The 23,239-nt window shown below is 38.6% G+C and overlaps 1 protein-coding gene across 1 annotated transcript in view; it reads left to right on the forward strand.

The window, feature by feature from the left end:
* Positions 1-23,239, forward strand: part of LAMA1 (laminin subunit alpha 1) — a 90,008-nt gene that overhangs the window by 11,326 nt on the left and 55,443 nt on the right. The window contains exons 4-16 of the mRNA XM_068397192.1: positions 1,228-1,470; positions 6,430-6,609; positions 9,485-9,574; positions 10,054-10,171; positions 11,260-11,438; positions 12,899-13,004; positions 13,506-13,666; positions 16,540-16,680; positions 17,668-17,841; positions 19,448-19,549; positions 20,296-20,507; positions 21,428-21,539; positions 22,435-22,545. Coding sequence (XP_068253293.1) covers positions 1,228-1,470; positions 6,430-6,609; positions 9,485-9,574; positions 10,054-10,171; positions 11,260-11,438; positions 12,899-13,004; positions 13,506-13,666; positions 16,540-16,680; positions 17,668-17,841; positions 19,448-19,549; positions 20,296-20,507; positions 21,428-21,539; positions 22,435-22,545 — 1,929 coding nt within the window. The remainder of the gene's footprint in view (positions 1-1,227; positions 1,471-6,429; positions 6,610-9,484; positions 9,575-10,053; positions 10,172-11,259; positions 11,439-12,898; positions 13,005-13,505; positions 13,667-16,539; positions 16,681-17,667; positions 17,842-19,447; positions 19,550-20,295; positions 20,508-21,427; positions 21,540-22,434; positions 22,546-23,239) is intronic.

Below are 23,239 nucleotides of genomic sequence, written 5' to 3' on the forward strand. Positions count from 1 at the left end.
AAAAAACTTAAAAAAAATTAAATCTAAAATATCTGAAAGAACTGATTGTGACCAAATTGGAGCTCAACACAGGATTAATACTGCACGTGCAGATAGGAGTTATGATGATTATGCCAGCCGACGAGGCAGTCTGCTCAGGTGAGAATACATACCCCTAAGATGGTTGAATAATATGGCATTTTTCTTTCATCTAAATGTGGCTTGATACTATAGTGCACGTAAAACATTAAATTCTCTATATAAGTCTTATCAATTTGCAAAGACAGCTTTTTTAAGTGAGGTGTTGTAGTAGCTATTAGGTATGGAAGAAGATAGTAGCTTTACAATAAGCGCGCTTCAGTGTTAGTGTTTAATGCTATAACTAGTTGTGGGCAGGTTATCTAGCTGCCATGACAAGGTCATTTAAAAGGTGATATAAACTTACTGCCCTGCCTACTCACAGAAGTGCTGAACAGTGATGTTGTGTGGATGGGGATTTCACTTTGGACCCAGGATTGTTAAAAAAATAGTCAAGATACCTGTATAGCTTAGAAAATACACATCTTAAAAGAGCTACTATTCCTAAATAAGATTATCATGCTTATATTTGACACATTCATCTTACTCGTCTCTGTGTGTTTTCAGCGGTGTCTGTAAATAGTCTTCTGCTTGAATAACTTTAACACAGAATAAAAATGGAATGCACAGAGATTTTTAATATAGGGTGTAAAAAGCTTATCAGAAATACTATTACTGAGAGGATTAAACTCCCAGCTAAAATCTGAAACAAAGAGTTGTTTGGGCTGCAGCAGTTTTGAAAAAAAAAAACAACCCACTTCTCTGAAGCCCTCAGTGGTTCAGAACAGCTAAATAGCTCATTTCCCATAGAAAGAATGTTATACCCAATTACTCCTGAAATGTACAGTGTAGATACAGATTTCAGCTATTACATTAACACAGGATCATGCACTGAATAAATTTGGTCTTTTTTTAGTCACATAAACAAATTTTTTTTGTAATGTTCAGAGTTTTGACAAAAAATTATACATATTTCTGTTAGTGAAAGATTAGACTCACCTTTTGTCAAGTTTGTGCAAAAATTTTATCCTGAGTCACTGTACCAAATTTTACCCTCTCCCCAGGCAAACCATATACTGCTTTTAAAATTTGAGTTTTGTACCTGATTGGCTTCTAGTGGTCTTTTACAGCATAGTGAAGTGTTAAAATATTCTTCTTGCATTTTTTTAGGTCTTCCAAGTCGCATATGTCATCATCAAAGCTGCTAATGCTCCACGACCTGGAAACTGGATCTTGGAACGCTCCATTGATGGCACAGAGTTCAGACCATGGCAGTACTATGCAATTAGCGATACTGAATGTTTAACTCGTTACAATATTACACCAAGAATAGGGCCACCAACTTACAAGAGAGATGATGAAGTGATCTGCACCTCCTATTATTCCAGACTAGTTCCCCTGGAACATGGAGAGGTATGTTTGCTTTTGCACTTGCGGTTTGTGAGTAAGAACATGGACTGATAGCAATTTAAAAACATTTTGATTACAGTTACAGAGTTCATCGCCCTCAGCACTACCAGATGATCTGTCATTCTGCTTTAATGATACTATCTTTACATCATGTACCAGTAGAGCAAACTTAAATGATAGGATGAAACACGTCTTTGGCTCTATGTATTCCCGTTACTAAATTCTTTGTTCTCTCTCTCTGAATAATTTGATGGTAGCTATTAGCTGTGAATTATTAGTTGCTTTATCCTGGAAGACTATAACAGAGGCTCTACATTTTGCCAGGTTTTTCATTTAATAAAGAAAGCCTCTGTGTTAGGAACACCTGGTTGTGTGAGATAAAGCTGCAACCACTGTTGAAGTGCTCGGCACAGCTGGAACTCCTCAACAAGCCTTGGCATTGTTTCAGGGATGTAGCATAATTAAAAGAGCTACGAATTGTGCAGCCTTACTGTTGATTGTTCTTTCTTTTAACAAACTCTATTTATGGTACTTGTGTAATTTATTACATAGAGGCAGCCACATAATGAAATGATACATTAAACCCAGCAGTTATTCTATTGTGAATGCTATAATGTAAGATCATGATAATAAACGCAGCGTTATTCCATGGAGAATGCTAGTAACTCCTGGCTTAATAGAAGCCAATATGCTTTTATTTCTTGGTTTAAAAAAAGACTGGAGTGTATGCAGCTAAGGGCTAAAGTGTGACAAACTTCACAGAAACTTAAACCTATGTTTCAGCAAGAAAAAAACCCAAGGAAATTCAGTAACATCAAGTCCCATTGACTGTAATCAAGTGTTTGTTGCAGTGATGTAAGCACATGCCCCACAGATCAGATGCAACAGACAAAGAAACCTAACCTCTCTCTCCACACAATTAACCAGAAAACCCTTTGGTTGACCCTGTACAAACAGTGCCTCTTTTAATATGTATCTTATAGGCTACACAACTCCAAACCCAGGAATGCCAGAGATTCAGTTTAGTGACATTTTTTTTCTCTTTAATTTTTCCTGAGGTACACAGAATTAATTGGGTGACACTATCCAGAACATTGCTTTTTTTCTGAGTGCAGTAACATAAAAACATAAGAACATAAAAAGTGACAGAATTAAATTGCTTTGTATTACATAGAATCATTTATGTTGGAAAAGACCTTCAAGATCATCGAGTCCAACCGTGAACTTAACGTTGCCAAGTCCACCAATAAACCATGTCCCTAAGCACCACATCTACACGTCTTTTAAATACCTCCAGGGATGCTGACTCCACCACTTCCCTGGGCAGCCTGTTCCAATATTTGATAACCCTTTCAGTGAAGAAATTTTTCCTAATATCCAATCGAAACCTCCCCTGGCACAACTTGAGGCCGTTTCCTCTTGTCCTATCGCTTGTTACTTGGGAGAAGAGACCAACACCCACCTCGCTACAACCTCCTTTCAAGTAGTTGCAGAGAGCAATAAGGTCTCCCCTGAGCCTCCTTTTCTCCAGACTAAACAGTCCCAGTTCCCTCAGCTGTTCCACATCAGACTTGTGCTCTAGACCCTTCACCAGCTTCGTTGCCCTTCTTTGGACTCGCTCCAGCACCTCAATGTCTTTCCTGTAGTGAGATACCCAAAACTGAACACAGCATTTGAGGTGTGACTCACCAGTGCCGAGTACAGGGGGAAGATCACTTCCCTAGTCCTTCTGGCCACACTATTTCTGATACAAGCAAGGATGCTGTTGGCCTTTTTGGCCACTTGGGCACACTGCTGGCTCATATTCAGCTGTCTGTTAACCAGCATCCCTGGGTCCTTTTCCTCTAGGCTCTCCAGCCACTCTTCCTTAAGCCTATAGCCTTGCATGGGGTTGTTGTGCCCCAAGTGCAGGACCTGACACTTAGCCTTCTTGGATCTCATACAGCTGGCCTCGGTCCATCGTTTCAGCCTGTCCAGATCTCTCTGTAGAGCCTTCCTATTCTCAAGCAGATCAACACTCCTGCATAAAAGCTGTTATTCACAAAGGACAGGCTGCTCCTTCATAACTGGAACGGCAGACAGACAGGAATATTCCCTGAACAGGGTGTCTCACAACCTATATTAGTGAATCTTGGCACCCTTTTGAAAATACATATATTTAATGCTTTGTAATTGGTTCTGGTGATGTACTGAACTTAAGTATGAGGCTATAGGGAGTCTTGCAGACCAGCTGATCTCTACAAGCACCTGCCTTGTATCCAGCATTTGTTAGCATCCCAATGTTCTGCAGTCAGCTTGTAGTGCCCTGGTGTGAAAGAGCTGGTAGGATAAAAAGACCACATATCTAAATGTGGATGTTGCTTAATAATAACAACTTTTTTTTGCCAAATCAGACGTTTTACCAGTTGGGCTGCTGGATTTTTCACCGGTTTGAAGAGATATAGCCACTCTATTGTAAGCTCTGTGTTTACCTGATTTATACTGCTTGAAGACCTTCCAGAAATTTATGTTATGAAGTCAGGGCTCATGATTAATTCCAAGGCTTAAACTACAGTTGTTTGGAAATGGTCTTGAATTATGGAGGACAAGTAAGCCAAAAATATATAATACAAATATATCTGTGTATATAAGCCATATATAAGCGGTATATTAGCCAAATACAGCAGTGTACATGGAGAACCGTTCTTTTTCTTCCTTAGTGTCTTAGTCTCTATCCCTACTGTGTCTTCCTTTTCCTGCTAAGAAAGATTCGTCTGTTGTCTTTATAGAAATTATAGCATATTATTACAGAATTTCTACTGGTCAAGCCAGTAGATAGCTTAAGAGTTCACATGTGAATAACATTTCACATTTCATCACTTGAAGGCACCGTTCATAAATAGAGAGAGTATATATTAGCAGAGAATTTGAGATTTAGGTGGGAAAGACTACGTAAAATGAAATGGCCTGTGTCACACAGGAGGTAACGCCAGTTGATTGTAACAGGCCTTTTTGGATCTTTAAATCTCTGGAGTCTAAGTGATAAAAAGGAAACACAACATGCTAGAACTCCCAATGCCATAGCGGGGTCCTCCTTTCTTTGTTGTGCAAATCGAAGGATTGCACTGAGCCCAGAAAATTCTACATCTGTACTTATGGGTAAATGAGAGTAGCATGTGGTGCTCCATACTAAAGTTGGGTTCGTCTATAGTGAGTATGTATGTATTTTTTTTTTTCAGTGGAAGTAGTGCAGTAACATTTGAATATTTGGCCAACAATTCTACCTTATAATTCCCAGCAGAAAACACTACTTCTGAATGAATATTGCAACCAGTTTGCCTGACAGAACAGAGTGAGATGGGTTGGGCATGTTCAGGCTTCTGTTGCATAAAACACGGGTACAAGGAAGAATCATCTGTTCTGCATGTCTGTGACAGGATGGAAGAAGTGGTCTGAAATTGCAACAAGGAAAACATGGTTTAGAGATTAGGAGCATTTCTAACAATAAAGCCAGGAAGGGCTGGAATAGATTGCCTTGGAGGATTGTGGAGTCACCACCAACAGGGATCTTCAAGAACAGATTGGTCAAACATCTAACAAAAGTCTAGTAAATCCTACTTTAGGGTAGGAAATGGACTAGAAGAACTCTGTGTGTTTCTGTGAGAGCTGAGTATTATATAAGGTAGTGTTAATTTGCAGGATTGGACCTGGAAAAAGTTTTAGGTCTCATAACTGTTATTCTGCAGTAGAAAAAGTGGATGATGGTTAGTTTCTGAATGGGCTATCAGAAAAGTGAAATTCTTTGAATGCAGTTTATTAGAATATTTAGAAAGAATAGTGATAACCCATAAATGGCAGAATTGTAATGTTGGAGTGTGAACTTCATTACCAGTCTCTGTTTGTATGTCTTTGAAATAACACAGTTACTGTCTAGGAAGCCCCTAAGCTCCACTAAGGAATTAAGGTTTTTAAAAAAATAATAATTAAAAAATCTTTAATATTTAGAAATATTTTCACAGGAACAATTTGATGGTACTGGACAAAGTTCAAACTATACATTCAAGAGTAGTATATGAGACAAAATTAATCTTTATAAATAAGGATTTGTCAAGCAGTCTAAAATGTAGCTGACAAGCCCAAAGCATGACCCCTTATTTGTTGTGGATACCAGGTGAACTGTTTTAACATTTGTTTGTGGCCTGTAGGGTCTCATTTTTCAGTTCCTTCTATAAAACGGAGCAGGAACTGCATCGTCATATGAGACTAAATCCTTGCGTGTTCCTAAGTTGCTTTGGAAAGAAGGAACTTTCTGGCAACTCATTGTTGCCAGAACGAGTTGTGCAGCTTGATTCCAAAAGCCATCTTAGTGGGGCCAACTGGGATTGTGTGAGAAAGATGGAGACCAGATGGGTTGGTTTGTGGTGTCAGCCCCTTTCTTTCAATTGTCACCTGGGTTGTGGCTTCCCACTGCGCTCTCATATCGCTGAGTACTCCTTGCTGATTGGACAGCCCTGTCGCAGCAGGGCGTAGGATTAATGACCCCAGACTGAGCATGTGCGCCATATTATGTTTTGCAATAAGATCTTTACGAATTGTGCAGGAGAAATCTGTAAGGACAAAACTGTGCTTATGGCCAGTTACATGTTCCATTTCAATAAGGAAGAGGAAGAAAGACTGTGGGAACTAAGGACTACCTTGTGGTACTGTTTTTCTCTTTACTCTATCTCCACAAAAGTCCAGGAGACTTGAGACTATGATGAACTGAGAGTGGTGGTTTCAGAACTACGTGAGTCAGGAAGCAGGAATTCTTTCTGCAGGTAGAGGATGGGGAAGAAAAAAGTATTCCAGGTAGTTTAACATCTCCCTATCCTGAGTTGTTGGAAAACAAACTTAAGTTCTGTGTTTTTAATTCTCACGCTAAGATGTTTGTTGTTGCAAATGAATCACAATTATGTTTATGATTAAGCTGGTCCCTCTTTCTAGATTCACACATCACTGATCAACGGTAGGCCTAGCGCTGATGATCCTTCACAAAAGCTTTTGGAGTTTACATCTGCACGATACATTCGCCTACGACTACAGCGTATAAGAACTCTTAATGCTGACCTCATGACTCTCAGCCATCATGATCCTAAAGAACTAGACCCCATTGTTACCAGAAGGGTAAGCTGATTGTTCATAAACGCTATTCAGTATGACTTGATGGGAGAGCCTTTTCTGATTTATTTCAGGAAGAGGCTGTATTTGATCCTTGCCACTCACAGAGTTGTTTTGATAGGTTGTTAAATAATTCTTGTCTTCCCTTTGACATTATTAACAGCAATACCTTGTCAGAAATAACTTCGATAAAATGCTTTTTAGAGATTTTTTGTGTTTGCTTATTGTTTCATTTGTTTGTGTAAATGATTTATACTAGGAACAGTGTTTATAATGCTTTATCATCAGAATAAAAAATATGGTTTGGCTAATGGAAATATCGCTTGAGGTTGCTCTTGATGTGACTGCAGTACCTTTTCTGGTCTATCAAGGATTTCAGGACTCAGTGCTCTGGTTCATAAAAAGAATGATTTGAAAACCTTGCTGTTGTGAATTTTGATGTCTGATGAGAGTTTTCTTCATTTTTTTAAGGCTATTGTAATCAATTGTTTTAAAGCCCATGAATTAATAATGATGTAAAACACTTGAATAGAATTCTGAGAGTATTAACTGATCTTTACACATTTGATACTGAAACTGGGGAAACTGAGACACCAGGCACTTAGGCTGACTTCTTCAAGCTCTCACAGAAATTCAGTGTTGGAGCCCCTAATAACAGTACCGACCATGACTAACTGTTCTGCAGTACTTCTGCTTTGTATTTTGCCATTTGGACCCTCTTCTTAATTTACCTGAGACCCACAGGTTAGGACAGCAGTGGCTTCAAGATTTTCTGTGAACGTAGGCTTTCTGATGAGGACAGAATAGGAGAAGTGTTTCCTCTTCCCCTTCCTTTGTAGCTCTTTGCCTTGAAGAACATCTGCAGGCGACTCCTTGCGCAGCAACAGGACTCTTGAAATTTGTGGCTTCTCTGATACAGGCAATCCTTGTGCATTGACTCTGCTTCTATGAGGTCTGGCTAGATAGCTGGGTACAGAAGGGAGAAAGGAACTTGAATTTGGTCAGGGTTTGGTGGGTACTTTCAAGGCAGCCCACTCTTACCTTGGTCATGCAGGTGCCCATTCAGCTGCGGCATTTCTAAAGCGTTCTGCGTGTTCTGTCCGCCCCATATAGGAATTGCTAACATGGAGACTGCAAGTGCAGAGTATTGGACAGCTGCTCCAGCTGTGCCTTGCTGGCCATAGGGAAACGGTTAGTGCACAGCCTGAGCAGGTGAGATGTTCTCGTGGAGCAGGCTGCTTGTCATTTAGGTCTGTTGATAGTGTTGTAATATCAAGAAATACACCCCAAAAAGAAAGGCTCGACATGGAAACATACAAACATACAGCTGGGAAACAAGGGTGTTGAGGGCAAGCATTCCCATTGCTTTTGTAACACACACAGTTGTGCAATCCGGAGCTTAGTACTACCCCACCTAGCACTACTTAGTGCAGTTTTGCATGAAAAGCTACACATCTTCATCTTTGCAAGACGTGGGTTTTATTGGGCAGAGTTCTCAAATCCTGATGTCTCGCCTTGTGTCTCACTGTGCAACCAACTATGACCAAGGTAATAACTTCCAGCTTTCTGAATTGTGTTTTTATTGTTTTTGAAGACTTTACATCCAGTTGTTGATACCCATTGTGTTTAGTTTCTTGTACATAGTCTTGTAAAAAGGCTGATGCAGAACATTTCTAAGTGTTCAACAGCACCTTTATTTCTGTATTCTATTTATTTATTTCTGTTTGTAGCATTTGATTAGCATTGGTCTCTCGTTCAGCTTCAAGATGCACACAGCTGCTCTGAGCCATACACTGAGTTTTAAGAAAACAAGACAAAGGAGATTAAGCAGGGAATGCAGTGCGAAATACAGCTCTGCTTTTGTCCCTCTGCTTTTCTCAGTCTGGACTTCCTTCTCTGTAGTTAAGGACTTACTGTTCATGATAAGTCCCTGAATGTTTTTTGTAATTCAAGCCCATAACATTAAAAAATACTAAAATACTAAACATAATAAAAATTTTTAAAACATAAAAAATTAAGTATGAAATCAAAGAGGCTAGTTTGCTCCAGCTCCAAGATTCTTCAAAGAAATAACAGTCCAGGAGTCAGCATGTCTGACCACCCAGGGCCGCCTCCTCTTCCTGAACCAGATGACTGTAGGGTTGTTAGGTCTGAGAGTCTTGAACTCTTTCCTTAGAAGTATCCTGAAAAAGTGTTTCTTTTTCATTCCTCTGTAGTACATACTTCCCAGGATACAAGCAGGCCAACCATGTTGATACTGCAGCTGTAACTGAACCCAGATGGTCATTTCCTGCCTCTTCCTTGCCTTGAAAATTAAATCCTTTCCTGTTGCTTTTGCTCACCACCTGGATTGTACTCTGCTGTATCACGAATTTTTAAGCTAAGAATTTGGGTAGAATAATATACTGCGTACACACTAGTAGCAAAGAGCGGGTCTGGAAGCGAGTGCACAAAACTGGTTTTAAGGGAGGGCAGAGTTCCCATTTTAAGAAACCACACTCTTACTCCTCAGACTGAAATTAAAATGTATCAATTTGTTGTGCTTCATGGCTTCTTACAGGGTGAAAAAATAATTTTTTTACAAGTAAATTTTGGCTGAGGTCACATTTGGTGGTCTTTCCTGAAGCTGAGGAATTGTGCATACTTATTTAAAGTTAAAAGTCAGTTATTGTTTTGTACCAGTGAGGAAGAACATGGTGGCGGGGGGTGGAATCACAAAATGGAAAGTTCCACAAGTGGCAAAAATTCAAAGCTTCTTTTATTTTCAAGTATTTATTTTATTTTTTAAATGCTGGTATTTAATTTTCCAGAGTAGGGGGGGAAGATGTAAATACATTTAAATGTCTTTTGTTCTTCACTTTTTCTACTTTGTTTTTTGTAGTACTACTATTCAATAAAGGACATCTCTGTTGGTGGCATGTGTATTTGTTATGGCCATGCTCGAAGCTGCCCTCTGGATGAAATCACAAAGGTATTCTTTAATCTCGTTAATTTATTTTCACAAAACAACTTTTCCAATTTCAAAAAAAAAAGGACTTTGTCAAAGGAGGATGGGAAAGAGGAGAAGGCTAAAAGAGATCTTACAATATGGGGCACACAAATTATTTGCTGTAATTTTCTTCCTTTTCTGTGCAAGCATATCTGGGTCTCTGGTAATGTAACTTTCTTGAAGTAAACTCTTTTTTTTTTTGGCATTAAATTTAAACAATTCAGGGGGCACAACAAGAAACAGTCTCTCTTGCAACACAGGAGATATGTCCCTCCTGTTCTAGAGAGGCTATTATTCCCCAATAGTTGATATAGCATGGTTCAGCAGTCTAACGCTAATTGTGGGGTATTTGTGGTTGTTGACGTTTTTTGGAGTAAGTCTGATATTAGGCAGACTTTTGGCAACATTGATTAAATTATCCATTAAAAAATATTTCAAGAAAGCAAATTTTTTATTCTTAGAAATTGCAGTGCCAATGTGAACACAACACATGTGGGGAGAGCTGTAACAAGTGCTGTCCAGGCTTCCACCAGAAACCGTGGAGACCAGGAACCATTTCTGCTGGGAACAAATGTGAGAGTAAGTATGCACAGAGGTTTAGATAGTTTCATACTTTGATGTTGCTTTTCATACAGATCTATACTAATTCCCAAGAAAAATCCGCAAACTATTAACTGACTTCATGGGATTGTTTAAAGGTAGAGGACCTACTTCTAATTGTAACTGTTAAGATTATTTTAAATAATTATCCAACGTGACTTTCTGGCTACTGGAGTTGTTATGTAGTAAAGCTTTCAGAGTCTCTTTTTCAAAGAGACATGGGGATTTAGTATAGTCCTGTAAAAACTAGCAGATTTACATTAATCATTTTGTTGGCTACTTGAAGTGCAAATTTCTTACATTGATCATAAATTTTGTCAGATGAAAAGCTTTGTTCTGATAACAAATGTTTTGAAAGAAACTGCTTATTGACCAATTACATTTCAGATTGTCTGATGGATAGACTTAAGCTGTGCCAATATGGCTGAATGTGTTGCTAGGGCTAGTTAGTGTGTTTTCTCTCTTCCCATCTCTAATGCATAGCACAAGCTGCAGACAATTAAGAACCTATTAGATAAAATTTACAATTGTGAATGGAAAAGTAGTCTTTTTAGTTGAAGTCTTTACACAAATCTTAATGTCACTCTTCAGAAAGTAGATGTTTCTGACTGTTTGGACCAAAGTATCCTCTAACCTAAATCAAATTTATACTTGTGTACTGGCATTGTTGACTTCTCAGACTTTTGTCTATAATACAAATAAGAGAAGATAGGCAGATTTTCTTCTGTAATGCAGAGCACAGAAAATGAAAGAACAGTTATTGCTAATAGCACACATCACTGTCGACATCAGTCCTAACAGGATTGTCTTAGTGGGATCTACAGAATACTGTTAAAAATGATGCTATTAAAGTGGTGACAGTGGTTTTGAAATGTGCTTACTTCCTAAGAAATATAGTGTATCAAGACTGCTGTAGTATATAACATGGTTAAAGGGAAAAAAGCACACTTTTGAGATGAATTGATATGCTCTTCTACTTACATTTTCCACTTTGAAAAATGTCAGTGTTTAGGAACTGTTATACAATGTAAATAAAAAAAATGGATTTCTTTTCTGTTCCTTCTCAGAGTGCAACTGTCATAACAAAGCAGAAGATTGTTATTACAATCAGAGTATTGCAGATCAGAAAAGGAGCATGGATATTCAAGGCCAGTACATAGGAGGTGGTGTGTGTTTAAACTGCACTCAACATACTGCTGGGATCAACTGTGAAATGTGTGCTGCTGGATATTTTAGACCACAGAAAGTAAGATTTGGAAAATACCATTCTAATATTTTGGTGGACTACAACATGATACAATGATGTGTATTTCAGCTGATAGTAATTAATATATATATTTTTCTCAGTTGCAGAGTAGCTAAGGACTATATAGGTTTTTTTTTTAAATAGATGACATATCACCAAAATTTTCAGAGAAAAACAAAACATTTGTGTGGGAGGGCAGGTCAAGCTATTGGAGAAGAAAAGAACAAGTGAAGATGAAACTTGAAGTCCTATTGTGGAAATGTAGTTGTTCTGATAGGAAACACATTTCTCCTGTGGATAAAGCTGCCAGTATTGAAGTTTCAGTGTTTTCAGAAGTGCCAAAATTGTGTACCATCCTATATCAGCCCTTTTCAACCAGTGTTAAAAAGGACCATTACATGGTTCTAAGATCAGACTCTGTCTCATGAGATGTTGCAACAAATATTCTTCTTGACATGATTCTTGTAGAACATGTGGTCTCTGAGCCTGTGTACTTTCCAGTTTATTGACAAGTGTCACTCTTTGGAAAAATGACCTAAATTCCACAGAAGACATTTGTTAAGATGTGACTAACAGAGTTAAACATACGAACTTCCTACAATGTTAGAGGTCTCTCTATAATGAGACATACTGAGCTAAATTTCTGCTCCACAAGGTCTGGCTTTGGCAGGTTTGTGCGTATTTTGTAAAACCCATGCTTTAGAAATCCAGCATAAATTGTTGCAGAAAGCAAGGATGAGTCTGTAGCAGGTACAGCTCATCCAAAGAAATAAACCGGAGTCGGAGATTGTCTGATTCGTTTGCTGTGAGAAGCATTGAAGAAAAGTCTTCAATCAACTTGCAGCCAATAAAAGTGTATCTAAAGGTCATTACTGATTTGCTTTACATCTGAAGCATCTCAAAGGAAAATTTTCCCTGAAAGAAAATAAAATCCTTGCCATATGAATTGCATTGCCTCATATTTCAAAGATATATAGATCATGAAATCAGAATGAATCTTCATGAATAGATAATCTGTCCTCCCATTGAACACTGAGCCAAGGTTTTCTTTCATTTCCTTCCTCTTTGAACCAGAGTATCTTTGCAAAGAGCATCCATTCTTGTCTTAAACATTTCCATAGTCTTTGGCAAACCATCACAGTGGTTAATTGCTGTTAGATTAAAAAAAAGTCTATTTAAGCTGAATGTGTTGGGCTTCAGCTTCCAGCCATTAGCAGTTACTATACCTTTGTCTGTCCTATTGAAGACCAAATTCTGTTCCCACATTAAGTTTTCTCTAGGCTGCAATCCTCTGATCTTCTGTTTGCTAAAATTAAACTAGTCCCTTGATCTATTACTGCATATTAGCTTTTCTAGTCTTCATTTGTATTAGTTCCGGTGATCCCAGACAAGAAACAGATGTAACTTTACTTTTGCCAGTTAATAATTCAAGAATTTGACAGAGAATGTTTGTTTTGTAGGTTTCTCCCTATGAGGATCACCCCTGCTATCCCTGTGGCTGTGACCGGTTCGGCTCTCTGAGCTCTGACTGCGTTAAAGATGAACACCATTCTGACTCCCAGCGTGGTAAGGGAGCGGGAAATGCATTTTCTCTAAGCGTCAAATCTGGCTATATTTCTGGACATTGAAGTTTGAGGTAACACTATCTACTTGTGAATAGCTGCCAGTTAGGTACCACTTCAAAACAATGGTAAATATTTAGGAAGAAGAGATGAGGCATAACATACTTTTAGGATTTTAAGATATATCAGGTCCCTGAATGTGTTCATGTGTGGAGATAGTGGGCTCTGACTATATAAAACAATGTGAAGGATTGAGATCTAACACTGTTGTTTATGAATGCTGTTACAGCTGTCACAAAACCCATTTTGCTGCAGTTTCTCTTTATCTGGTACTCTAAACATGAAAAATAGATGGTGAGACTGACATTAGGCCAAGTATCTGTGTGGAATATAGCATGGAGTGTAATAAAAAAGGAATGCTAAATTACTGTCATGCTCTGAGACATCTTGAATCCAGCCTACTGCCTGCTCTTATTTATTTGTTTCTCTGTTTTTGCTTTTCAAGGGACTTGGCCAGGTCAGTGTCAATGCAGAGAAGGTTACACAGGAGAAAAATGTGATCGTTGTGCATTTGGGTATCGGGGCTATCCAAACTGCCTGCGTTGTAACTGCAGCCTGATTGGTAGCATTAATGAAGATCCATGCACAGAGCCTTGTCTTTGCAAAGTGAGTATTAAACTGTCATTTTTGTTTAAAATTGAATCTGTGGATTGATTTGTAAACTCCTTTTTAATAAGGGAAACTACTTCATTAACTGGAGAGATCAGTTTTTTTACACGGAGTAACCTGGTGTAACTGTATATCTGACAACATAAAATTACTAACTAATGTCTGTGCTGAAAAATATGATAATTTGTGTTGAACACTTCTGTATGTTACTGATGGACCAGACTGATGTTAAAATCAAATAATAATGGCACATGTGGGTGTGAGGGAGAATCACAGAGAGAATGACAGTATGCCTAGCTGAGTTTGTTTTTAGGCATGACATGATATTTCTCTTCAAAGTCACTGATTTCTTGTAAAGAAAGGATGTGTTTATAACATCTGCTTTGTGTGAAGAAACAGCATGCATTTGGAAAGAACTATTGGAACAATTAAATTAGATGTGTTTATGAAATATGATTAAATTATTTGATTACAAAATATAAACCACAAAAAATGTTAAAAAAGAGAACCGTTTTACAGACGCCTTTTATTTTTTGGTAAATATCCAAACCCCTTGAAATATCTTGCAGCTGTAGATTCTGATGAACTTTATTACAAAGCTGTGTGTCAATATTTAAAGAAGTTGCACTTAATGTAAGTGTCAGCAAGTAGTTTATGTATTTGTTGCCAAGTATGACAGTGAACAGGAGCCAAAAAAAAATGTGGTTTGTTTGACAATTTTTATGAAACTGCTTAGTTCTTTTGCATAATTTATCAAACATAAATAACCAGAGCCTGGAAGAAAGAAATAGCTCCAATGGCCAATTTAAATACAAAAAAAGAGCTACAACAATTTTGCCTGATTTCGAGCTATATCAGTTGATGCAGCCAACTGGTGAAAATTTTGGTATAAACTGGATGAGAAACCGTCCCCTTTTGGTGCTGTTGTGGGCATGAGCCTGGTACACAGAATTTTTAGGCCAGATCACTAAAAGGGTCACCAGCCAGCAGCCCACCTACAGAGGTGAAAGGAAGGAAGAAGAAAAGTTGTGCGCTCCAAATATCAAATGAAGGAGACGGGATTTCTAAGCCTATGCAGTCTTCGTGAATGCAGTAGTGCAAGCTATTCCTTTTTCTACTCTGAATTTCATAATATTTGATCTTTTGTGAAACACAGCTCTTGAGGTTTAAGGGGGTAAGATTTTAATTTTTTTATTAAGAAAGAAATAATAATTTCTGTCTAATAACGTTACAAAGTGAAATGTGTGATCCAAGTGCATCCTGAAGACTGAGAAATAAAAAAGCTGAAAAGAGCATACAAATATTATTTCTGTAAAAATCCAAGATTTTAAAATCTCATTAACTCAGGAGGCCCTCTGTCTGAGATTTTTCCCAAGTTTGGATATTAAAAGATAGAAAGCAATCATTCTCAGCCTTTGAATCAGAGCTGGGGATCATAATTTTTTCATATGGTTTGGAAAAACAGTTTGTACTTTGCTTACAATAGCACATAACCTAACTGTTTAGAGAGGTCTTATGTAAACTTGACATGCCAACCACTGGTCCAGGAGAAGAGACAGTTGGTAGTATTGCCACCAGAGGTCTCAGATTTCTCTCTGGTAAGCCTGAAATTTGCTCCATGGGACCAAATCAGATGTAAGTCTGTAATCTGGAGTGATTCTTTTGGCTGAAGTTACCCTGATAACTGCTTCTGAAAGCAGAATTTGGTTCACAGGCCTTGCATTTCAAATTGCAATGTGGAGCTCATACAGGCCTCCTCAAAACAGCACAACAGGTGTGCTTCACTGTATGGCCTGCAGTCCTGGTGTCCTAACCATATGTATCAGGGAACTTTGTGGGGTTCTCTGTAAAGTTCTCTTCACCTTTGTAATGGAGTTTTCCCATAGTGGAAACCAAAGGTTGAGATGGGAGAGTGATGTGTGCCCCGGTCTTGTTCTGATATGAAGCTAGGACATGATCAGAAACTTGTCCCTGGCAGTGGGAAATGTTCTGTATTTTACTGTGTAGAAATACCCACAGAGATCTACTATTTTTACAGCTTTGTGGGTGTTTACCGAATATTTTCTCTTTTGGTTTGCTTGTCACCAGCAATTGCCTAAACGTTTTGAATAAATAACTACATATTGTCTGTACAAATTTTACAAGGAAAAAATTGAGTGCACTGCATTGGATTTTTTTTTCCCTGTAAAATCCACAATGAAAGAGATATGTAGCAGTATGCTCTGAACTACCCAATTTGCATGGTAAGGAGGCAGCAGGGCAGTGATACAAACTAAACGAGTGGAGCGTGTCTACTTTTGGAGTAGGAGTTTCTGGACCTTAGCCAGAGCATATTAGGAGGAAGACCTGCCAGCTGGTGTAAGTGTATGTGGCGTTCCTCCAGGAAGAGGTGGCAGCAGTGATGGGGATCACAGTATAAGTAGTAATAGACAGTTGAGGAGCTGTTGTCTTGAAGCTGGCTGTGGTAGCTCCAGGAGCCTGGCCTTAAAGGTGAGCTATGCTGTATGTAGACTATCAGGATTCAGTAAACATGGGAACTTTTGTCCAGAGCAATCTACAAATTTAAGCTACGAGAGAAGTAGACTAGCAGGCTGGCAGAAACTTTTCAAACCCTAACCGTGTGCTGAAGTTTCACTCAAACAGAGCCCTTGCCAGGGCATATTTATGTTTTGATGAACTGGGAAATTCTGATGAATTTTTCCAATCAGTTTTAGTTTTGAGCGCTGAGTCTTATTCCGTAATCCTGCTGTGCTGAAATCTGTTTTCTTTTATAACCTTCTGAATGCTGTTATGCCTAAACCCTGTCTAATCCACCGTATTTGTTACCATAATAATGCTGATATGAAACAAATGTTATATGCCATTGACAGGAAAATGTAGAAGGTGAAAACTGTGATCTCTGTAAACCAGGATTCTACAATTTGCAAGAAAGAAATCCGCAGGGCTGCACAGAGTGTTTCTGCTTTGGGGTTTCTGGTGTCTGTGGTAGCCTAACACGGCCCATCAGTCAGGTATTTATATTTCATGCCCATGACCTAATATTCTTTCCTCAGGCAGATGCAAAATGTACTATATTTCTCTCTGACATGCGCCCAAGTTAACTCCAAATTCTGGCATGTATCTCCTTACAGAGGAATGGATTTTCAGTGTTATTCTGCAGTTTTGAGGCAGACAGCATGTTGTCCCAGTGCAGGCTTTGACCCCACTGGCTTGCAGTAATACCAGAAGCATTGGGTAGCAGGGGTTGCAGTAATGCACTGGAAAAATGCATTTTTTTTCTGACCTTGTGCTGTTAAAGTTTCTTTGCATATTGAAGAGACGAACCCAAACCTGTTTCCTTGCTCTCGTACCTATTGGACAAGGCTAGAGTGACCTCTGGCAATATTTCCAATACTCTTTCTTAGAAAACAGAGTGTTTATAGATATCACTGTCTTCTGAATGGACATTTCTTGATTTACAGGGCTTTGGGGACATTATTTTTCCACTAAATTCCTTCCATATCTTTGCAGAGCTAGTCACACTTCAGTCCCTTGTTTTGTGTGCCAATAAAAAGAGAGGAAAACACATCAAATTGACTGAAATTCTAAGATGCTTGTATAAAACTCAGTGAGAAGAACAAAGTTCTCTCATCTTGCTCCCTTTTCTGGGACTCTCGATTTAACATTACTCCAGCTCAGCCCTACCTATAAATGGGGATGATAGACCTCACAGCCCTTGAAGTTCTGTAATTCTGTCTCAGGGAATTACATAGGTATAATGCTAATTTTATTGGGAGAATGAAAATCACACTCATTATTTTTGTTCTCGTCTAATAGAGAGGTAGAGACAATCCTAGTCTGAAGTGGCATATTTGCATGCATTGGATGTCAGAGTGGGTTGATGAAAGTGTTACGGATCCATCAGTTTGAGTGAATATCTGGAGAGGAATTAAATTTAGTGACTGCTTTCTCAGTGACACAAAGCCTGACTCCATTAATATTGCTATTCTTTCTTGCAGGTATCAGACATGACTGGATGGCTTGTTACTGATCTGTATAATGCAAGGAGTGTGCAACCTCAGCAAAGCCAATTTGATGGACCCCGTCAAATAAGTATTAACAACACTGAGGCTGTGAAAGTACTGAAACATACTTATTACTGGTCAGCACCTGAGCCTTATTTAGGAAATAAAGTAAGTTCTCGGCTAGGGTCAAAACTCCTTCATAGTTTCTCTATTTTCATCATATCATATTGATCTAAAGGGTCTGTATATAGTTTCTGTAATTAAAAATTACACATAAACCCCAATATTACCAGACTTCTCAATCTATCTCTGCTCTTTAAATCATAGTGTTCCTGGCCAGACATTCCCAGTACCCTCTTGTTGCTCTTTGCGCTCATTCGTCTCCCCACTTCCTTCTCTGCCTATTTGTTGACACAATATAATCTCTCTTTTTTTCTCTTGACTGTTACTAACTTATGTCTCACATTCCCCATACTCTTGGCTCCTATCCTAAAGCTTGCACCCTTCGCATCTTGTCCAATATAGTAGATGGGACCATTAAATTCCTCTTACCTTCCTCTTGGCCATCTTCCATTTTGCATTTATTAGTTTCCAACCAACTAGTCTTTAACTTTTACCCTGGCTGCTACCTAGACCTCTGGGTCTCCTCATTTTTTGCAAGAGTCACAGAATAGTTGAGGTTGGAAGGGACCTCTGGAGGTCGTCTTGCCCAACCTCCCTACTCAAGCAGGGCCACCTAGAGCCAGTTGCCCAGCACGTTGTCCAGAGAGCTTTTTCTAAATATCTCCAAGGATGGAGGCTCCACAACCTCCCTGGACAACCTGTGCCAGTGCTTGGTCACCCTCACAATAAAAAAGTGTTTCCTTGTGTTCAGAGGGAATGTCTTTCAGTTTGTGCCTATTGCCTGTGGTCCTGTCACTGAGCACCACGGGAAAGAGCCTGGCTCTGTCCTTTTTGTGCCCTCCCTTCAGATACTTATGTCTATTTATGAGATTCCCCTGAGCCTTCTCTAGGCTGGACAGTCCTGGTACTTTGTCTTTCCTTATAAGAAAAATGCTCAAGGCTCTTAATCATCTTAGTGGCCCTTTACTGGGCTCTTTCCAGGGTGTCCGTCTCTCTGGTACTAGGAAGCCCAGAACTGGACTCAGAAGTCCAGCTGTGGCCTCACCAGTGCTGAGTAGAGGGCACCTTGCAATCTCACTTGTTTAATTATTTTTGGTCCAGTCTTTTTGCCCATGCAGCCCTGCTGCTTAGCACAGTGACGCAGTAAATGAACACAAGTCTCAGAAGTGTAACATTAAGGAGTAGTTTTGCACAGGGCAATGCTCATTCAAATTCTGTTCTCTTATCCATTTAATGTAGGTCTAACTGTTGGTACTACTCTTTAACTTACTTTGAAGTAGTCAGCAGCAGTTGTGGGGCTAAGGAGCCTGAAAGGTGAAATATGGAATGTGACTATCTCCAACATGCTGTGCCCCTTGGCTAGGATGGTAATGTAAAACTGCTGTTTGTTGAAAGCCCTGTAGGTGTTTCATTGAATGAGGTCACTTACCTGAATCATCTGTAGAGCCTTCAGCTAGCTTTCCCCACCTGCACCGCAACAAGCCAGTGCTTGTCCCTGTGCTGATATACACGGCATGTTAAATTTTCCCTGGAAAGTGGTATTTGTAAGCCCATGTACTCCTATAATTTGGACGTTGTACTGTCCCGTGTCACTTCTTTGTGTTGGTTGGAGGTTATTGTGTTGTTAAGACTTTGCTTTTTGTTATTTCAGCTCACAGCTTTTGGTGGAAACTTGACGTATACAGTATCTTATGACATTCCAATGGAGAGTGTGGACAGTGATATAGTATCTAGTGCGGATGTCATCATTCAGGTGAATTTTTTTTCAGCTTGTTACTATTCAGACATTATTAGGAATCTATGAAGGGGTTAAAAAAGAAAATAAAATAATGTTTCTATAGTAGTGGGTTTGTCAATTTTAAGTCCCTTCTTAAAAGCCACTACGAAGATTTTGTTACTGCTGATTTCTCTGATTTTCTGATCCATTTCTCTGAAATTGTACGTATACAATACTAGTTTTAAATGATAAATACTTCAATTTTAAGCTCTGTGTAAACAGGTGAGGTGTTCATTACCAAATGTACAAAGCTCTGTTTACAAAAGAAACTACAATAAGCTGGAAGGACATATTTATGAAATAGATTAGCATTCTTGCTGATTGCTTACTTTTCTAGATTTACTTTGCAGTTAAAAAGTAAGGCTCCGTATTGAATCTATGCACCTCCAAAAAAGCTTTATTTCGTAAAATATACTTAGCAATAGAAAAAAGAAGAAAAGAGATTCTGTTTTGGAGAGGAGTTTGATTTTTGACATTTAATTTAATTCTTTTTCCAAAAGAAAATCAAGTATTTCTGAAGTCTCTGAACCAAGAGAATGGGATTGTAGTCTTCCTGAAGCCATGTAAAATGCAGACCTTTTACTTATTTTTTTTCTAGCTCAAGAAATCTCATTTTATTGCCTCTTTTCTGTGTTATCTGGACGTATATCTGACACTACATGTAATTGCTAAATAAAATTTGCATGCGAATATGGAAAATGTTTTCTGTCTTTCGATTTCAGGGTAATGGGCAGATTTTGAGTACAAGAGCAGCGGGCTTGTCATTACAGCCGTATGAGGAGTACTCTAATGCAGTGAGATTTGTATCGGAGAATTTCATAGACTTCAATACAAAAAAAGCTGTAGACCGGGAAAGGTTGATGACTGTTCTGGTAAACGTGACCCATCTTCTGATCAGGGCCAACTACAACATTGCCAAAAAAGCCATGTACAGGTGAGGGAGAGAAAATATTCAGTTTAGTCTATATGCTTCTGTTATTTTTGTGCATATGAAACACTATTCATAATGGCAGTATTCCTAAAGTTTTATGTTAGTAATTTCTAGGAAAAAAAAAAAAAACCACAACATTTTTATTGCATTTTCTCAAGACTGGCCTTGTCCCCCAAATACATTCATGTGGAATGTGTGGAACAGGGCATTTGGTTGTTTTAAAGATATCTGATAGCAGAAGCATTGTTTTCTGCTTTAAAGGAGTACAGCATAAAAGCCTTATTACAATGGCAGCTTTGTTAGAGGAAAATACCTCTGAAACTCTCAACAGTATGCTGATTTTGGTATGTGGCAAGTTAATCCGTCACTGACTATTGAAAACCTGCCAGTAAAGACACTGGGTGTAATTTCTTTTAATGTCTGTCTGTAGATGTGACGGATGCTCATCTCTAAGGGAGTGCTTAATAGGAAAATTGGGCTGGAATGGATTAACTGGTCATTCCATAGTCTCAAGTCAGCATTAGCAGTACCTGCATCAGTCCTTACAGATCTGTTTTATCTGTTCTCCAAGATACACAAGAGTAAAGTGTACTGATATACCTCTAATATCATGACAGCGGGGGAAGGTTTTGTTTTAACCTCCCCATAGGAGAAGAGACGATGGTAGTAACAATAATGATAACAGGAGGAGGGCACATCTACTCCCAGAATTGCAAACGCAGTGATAAGACTATGATCATAGTCTTTTTACGGCAGAGATTTGTGCTTTTTCCTCAACTATCACTGCCAGGTTGATAGTTGGCAGGGAGCTATCACTGCCAGGGAGCAGCACTCGGTAGCGTTACTGCCCTAGAAGCAAACTATCCTGTTCAAAACCAAGTTTGGGGAAACAAGTGATGTGATGTTTTCATGCTTGATCCTAGGCTGGACTCTGTGACCCTCGATACTGCAAGTGCAAATGTTATAGATCTTTCTTCAGCACCAGATGTGGAATTCTGTGAATGTCCTCAAGGTTACACGGGAATATCCTGTGAGGTAACCTCTTACAGTGTTTTATGTGTGCAAAATTACCTCCTATCTAAAAGGACCTAGGTTTTAAAGGCAGGCTGCTTTTAATTATACTGCCATAAAAGTATATGTATGTTCTGCGATGAAATACTGTCTACTGTACACAATGCTGTAGATATTTTCTTTCAGGTACAGTAAATGGGATTTTAAACTTATTTCCTGAATTCTATTTGGTAGCACTAAAAGATGATGATACACTTTAGAACATCAGTGTTGCAGAGGGAGCAGCTGTAAAAGCTCTGTGAAGCTGTTTTGAACTTACCTTACTCATTAATAGCACTTTTCCTGGATCTGAATTGTGTACAGTATTTCTGTTTTATGTCATTAGGTTTATGGAGGCAATAAGGCATCTTAGCAGGGAGTAATGCTAGCCTTTGGAAGATCCCACAAGGATCAAATGTGTCAAACAAGGTGATGTCTTATATATCTGCAAATAGAAGATTAGGGAGGCAGAGCACCATCTGCAGAATAACAGGAATAATTTTGACAAATAATTTCGGTATAAAGCCTTGTGCCATAGCATTGTTAATGATTCTGCAGAGGAGGTAGAACATCTGGTTTTTATTGTCCCATAATAAAGAACATCACATATTCAACTGCACAAAACTTATGTGCCTCCAGGGGACAAAAGGCTGAATCAAAGTTTCATGGAGTTAATTCTTATCCCCTTTATCCAGTGCAAGTAAAAAACAACCACACGAAAAAAGCTGCAGTGACATCAATGGAGTTGAAAGAGCATTCAGTTACCACAATGTGAATGAGTCAGATGGTGGGTGGTCAGACGTGGGCTCTTTGAAAATGTTTTGATGTGTACTTTTAACACACATAATGCTACTGCTTTTTTCCCCTCGTTTCTTTTCAGTCCTGTCTCCCTGGGTACTACCGTGTGGATGGAATACTCTTTGGAGGTATTTGTCAACCCTGCAAATGCAATGGGCATGCAACTGAATGTGATATTCATGGTGTTTGCTTTGTAAGTCATCCTTCAAAGTGTTTGTGTTTTAAGCATCTATGTAGGAATTAGGAGAACATTTTGGCTGTGGGAGACAAGTTTACAGTGTACATAAATTTCAAGTTGTGGGTACCAAGGGTTTATTTTTCTTGCTTTTCATTGTTTACTTCACAGTATGTTCAGGGGCTCCATTAAAGTGTTCTCCGATAAAAGGCTTGTTTCAGTTTATCATTTCAAGTGGGGAATAATCAGAACTAAAATTAAAATGTCACCATATACTGGCTGTTAAGAATCTTAACTTTGCCTGCTGCAGGTGACAGTAAAACTTTTCCTGAAAGGAACAAAATTAAGCAGTGTTTTGGATTAATATCTGTTTTCAGATATATGTGCATCTTCCATGACTGACATCAGTGGAAGTTACACATTACCTTCTGAAGAGAGAATTTATCTCTCAGTTCTCTTCTGAAATTTAAAGGTCACAGAAATACAATGGCTAATCAGCAGTAAGAAATGTATAAGAAATTTGTTACTGCAAATGTGTGCAATATGCAAAATATGTTTAAGTTTGTGTATAAGTAATGTGGCTGGTTTCATGGTGTAAAGTATATTCTAAAATGTATGAAAGAAACAATTAGGATTTGTTGTTACAAGTCAGAAAAACCCCTACTTATTTTCAAAGTTCTACTCTGTTCTTCATGGCTGTCTCCTTGAATGT

Source organism: Nyctibius grandis, chromosome 3, assembly GCF_013368605.1.
Source record: "Nyctibius grandis isolate bNycGra1 chromosome 3, bNycGra1.pri, whole genome shotgun sequence".
Lineage (NCBI taxonomy): Eukaryota > Metazoa > Chordata > Aves > Nyctibiiformes > Nyctibiidae > Nyctibius > Nyctibius grandis.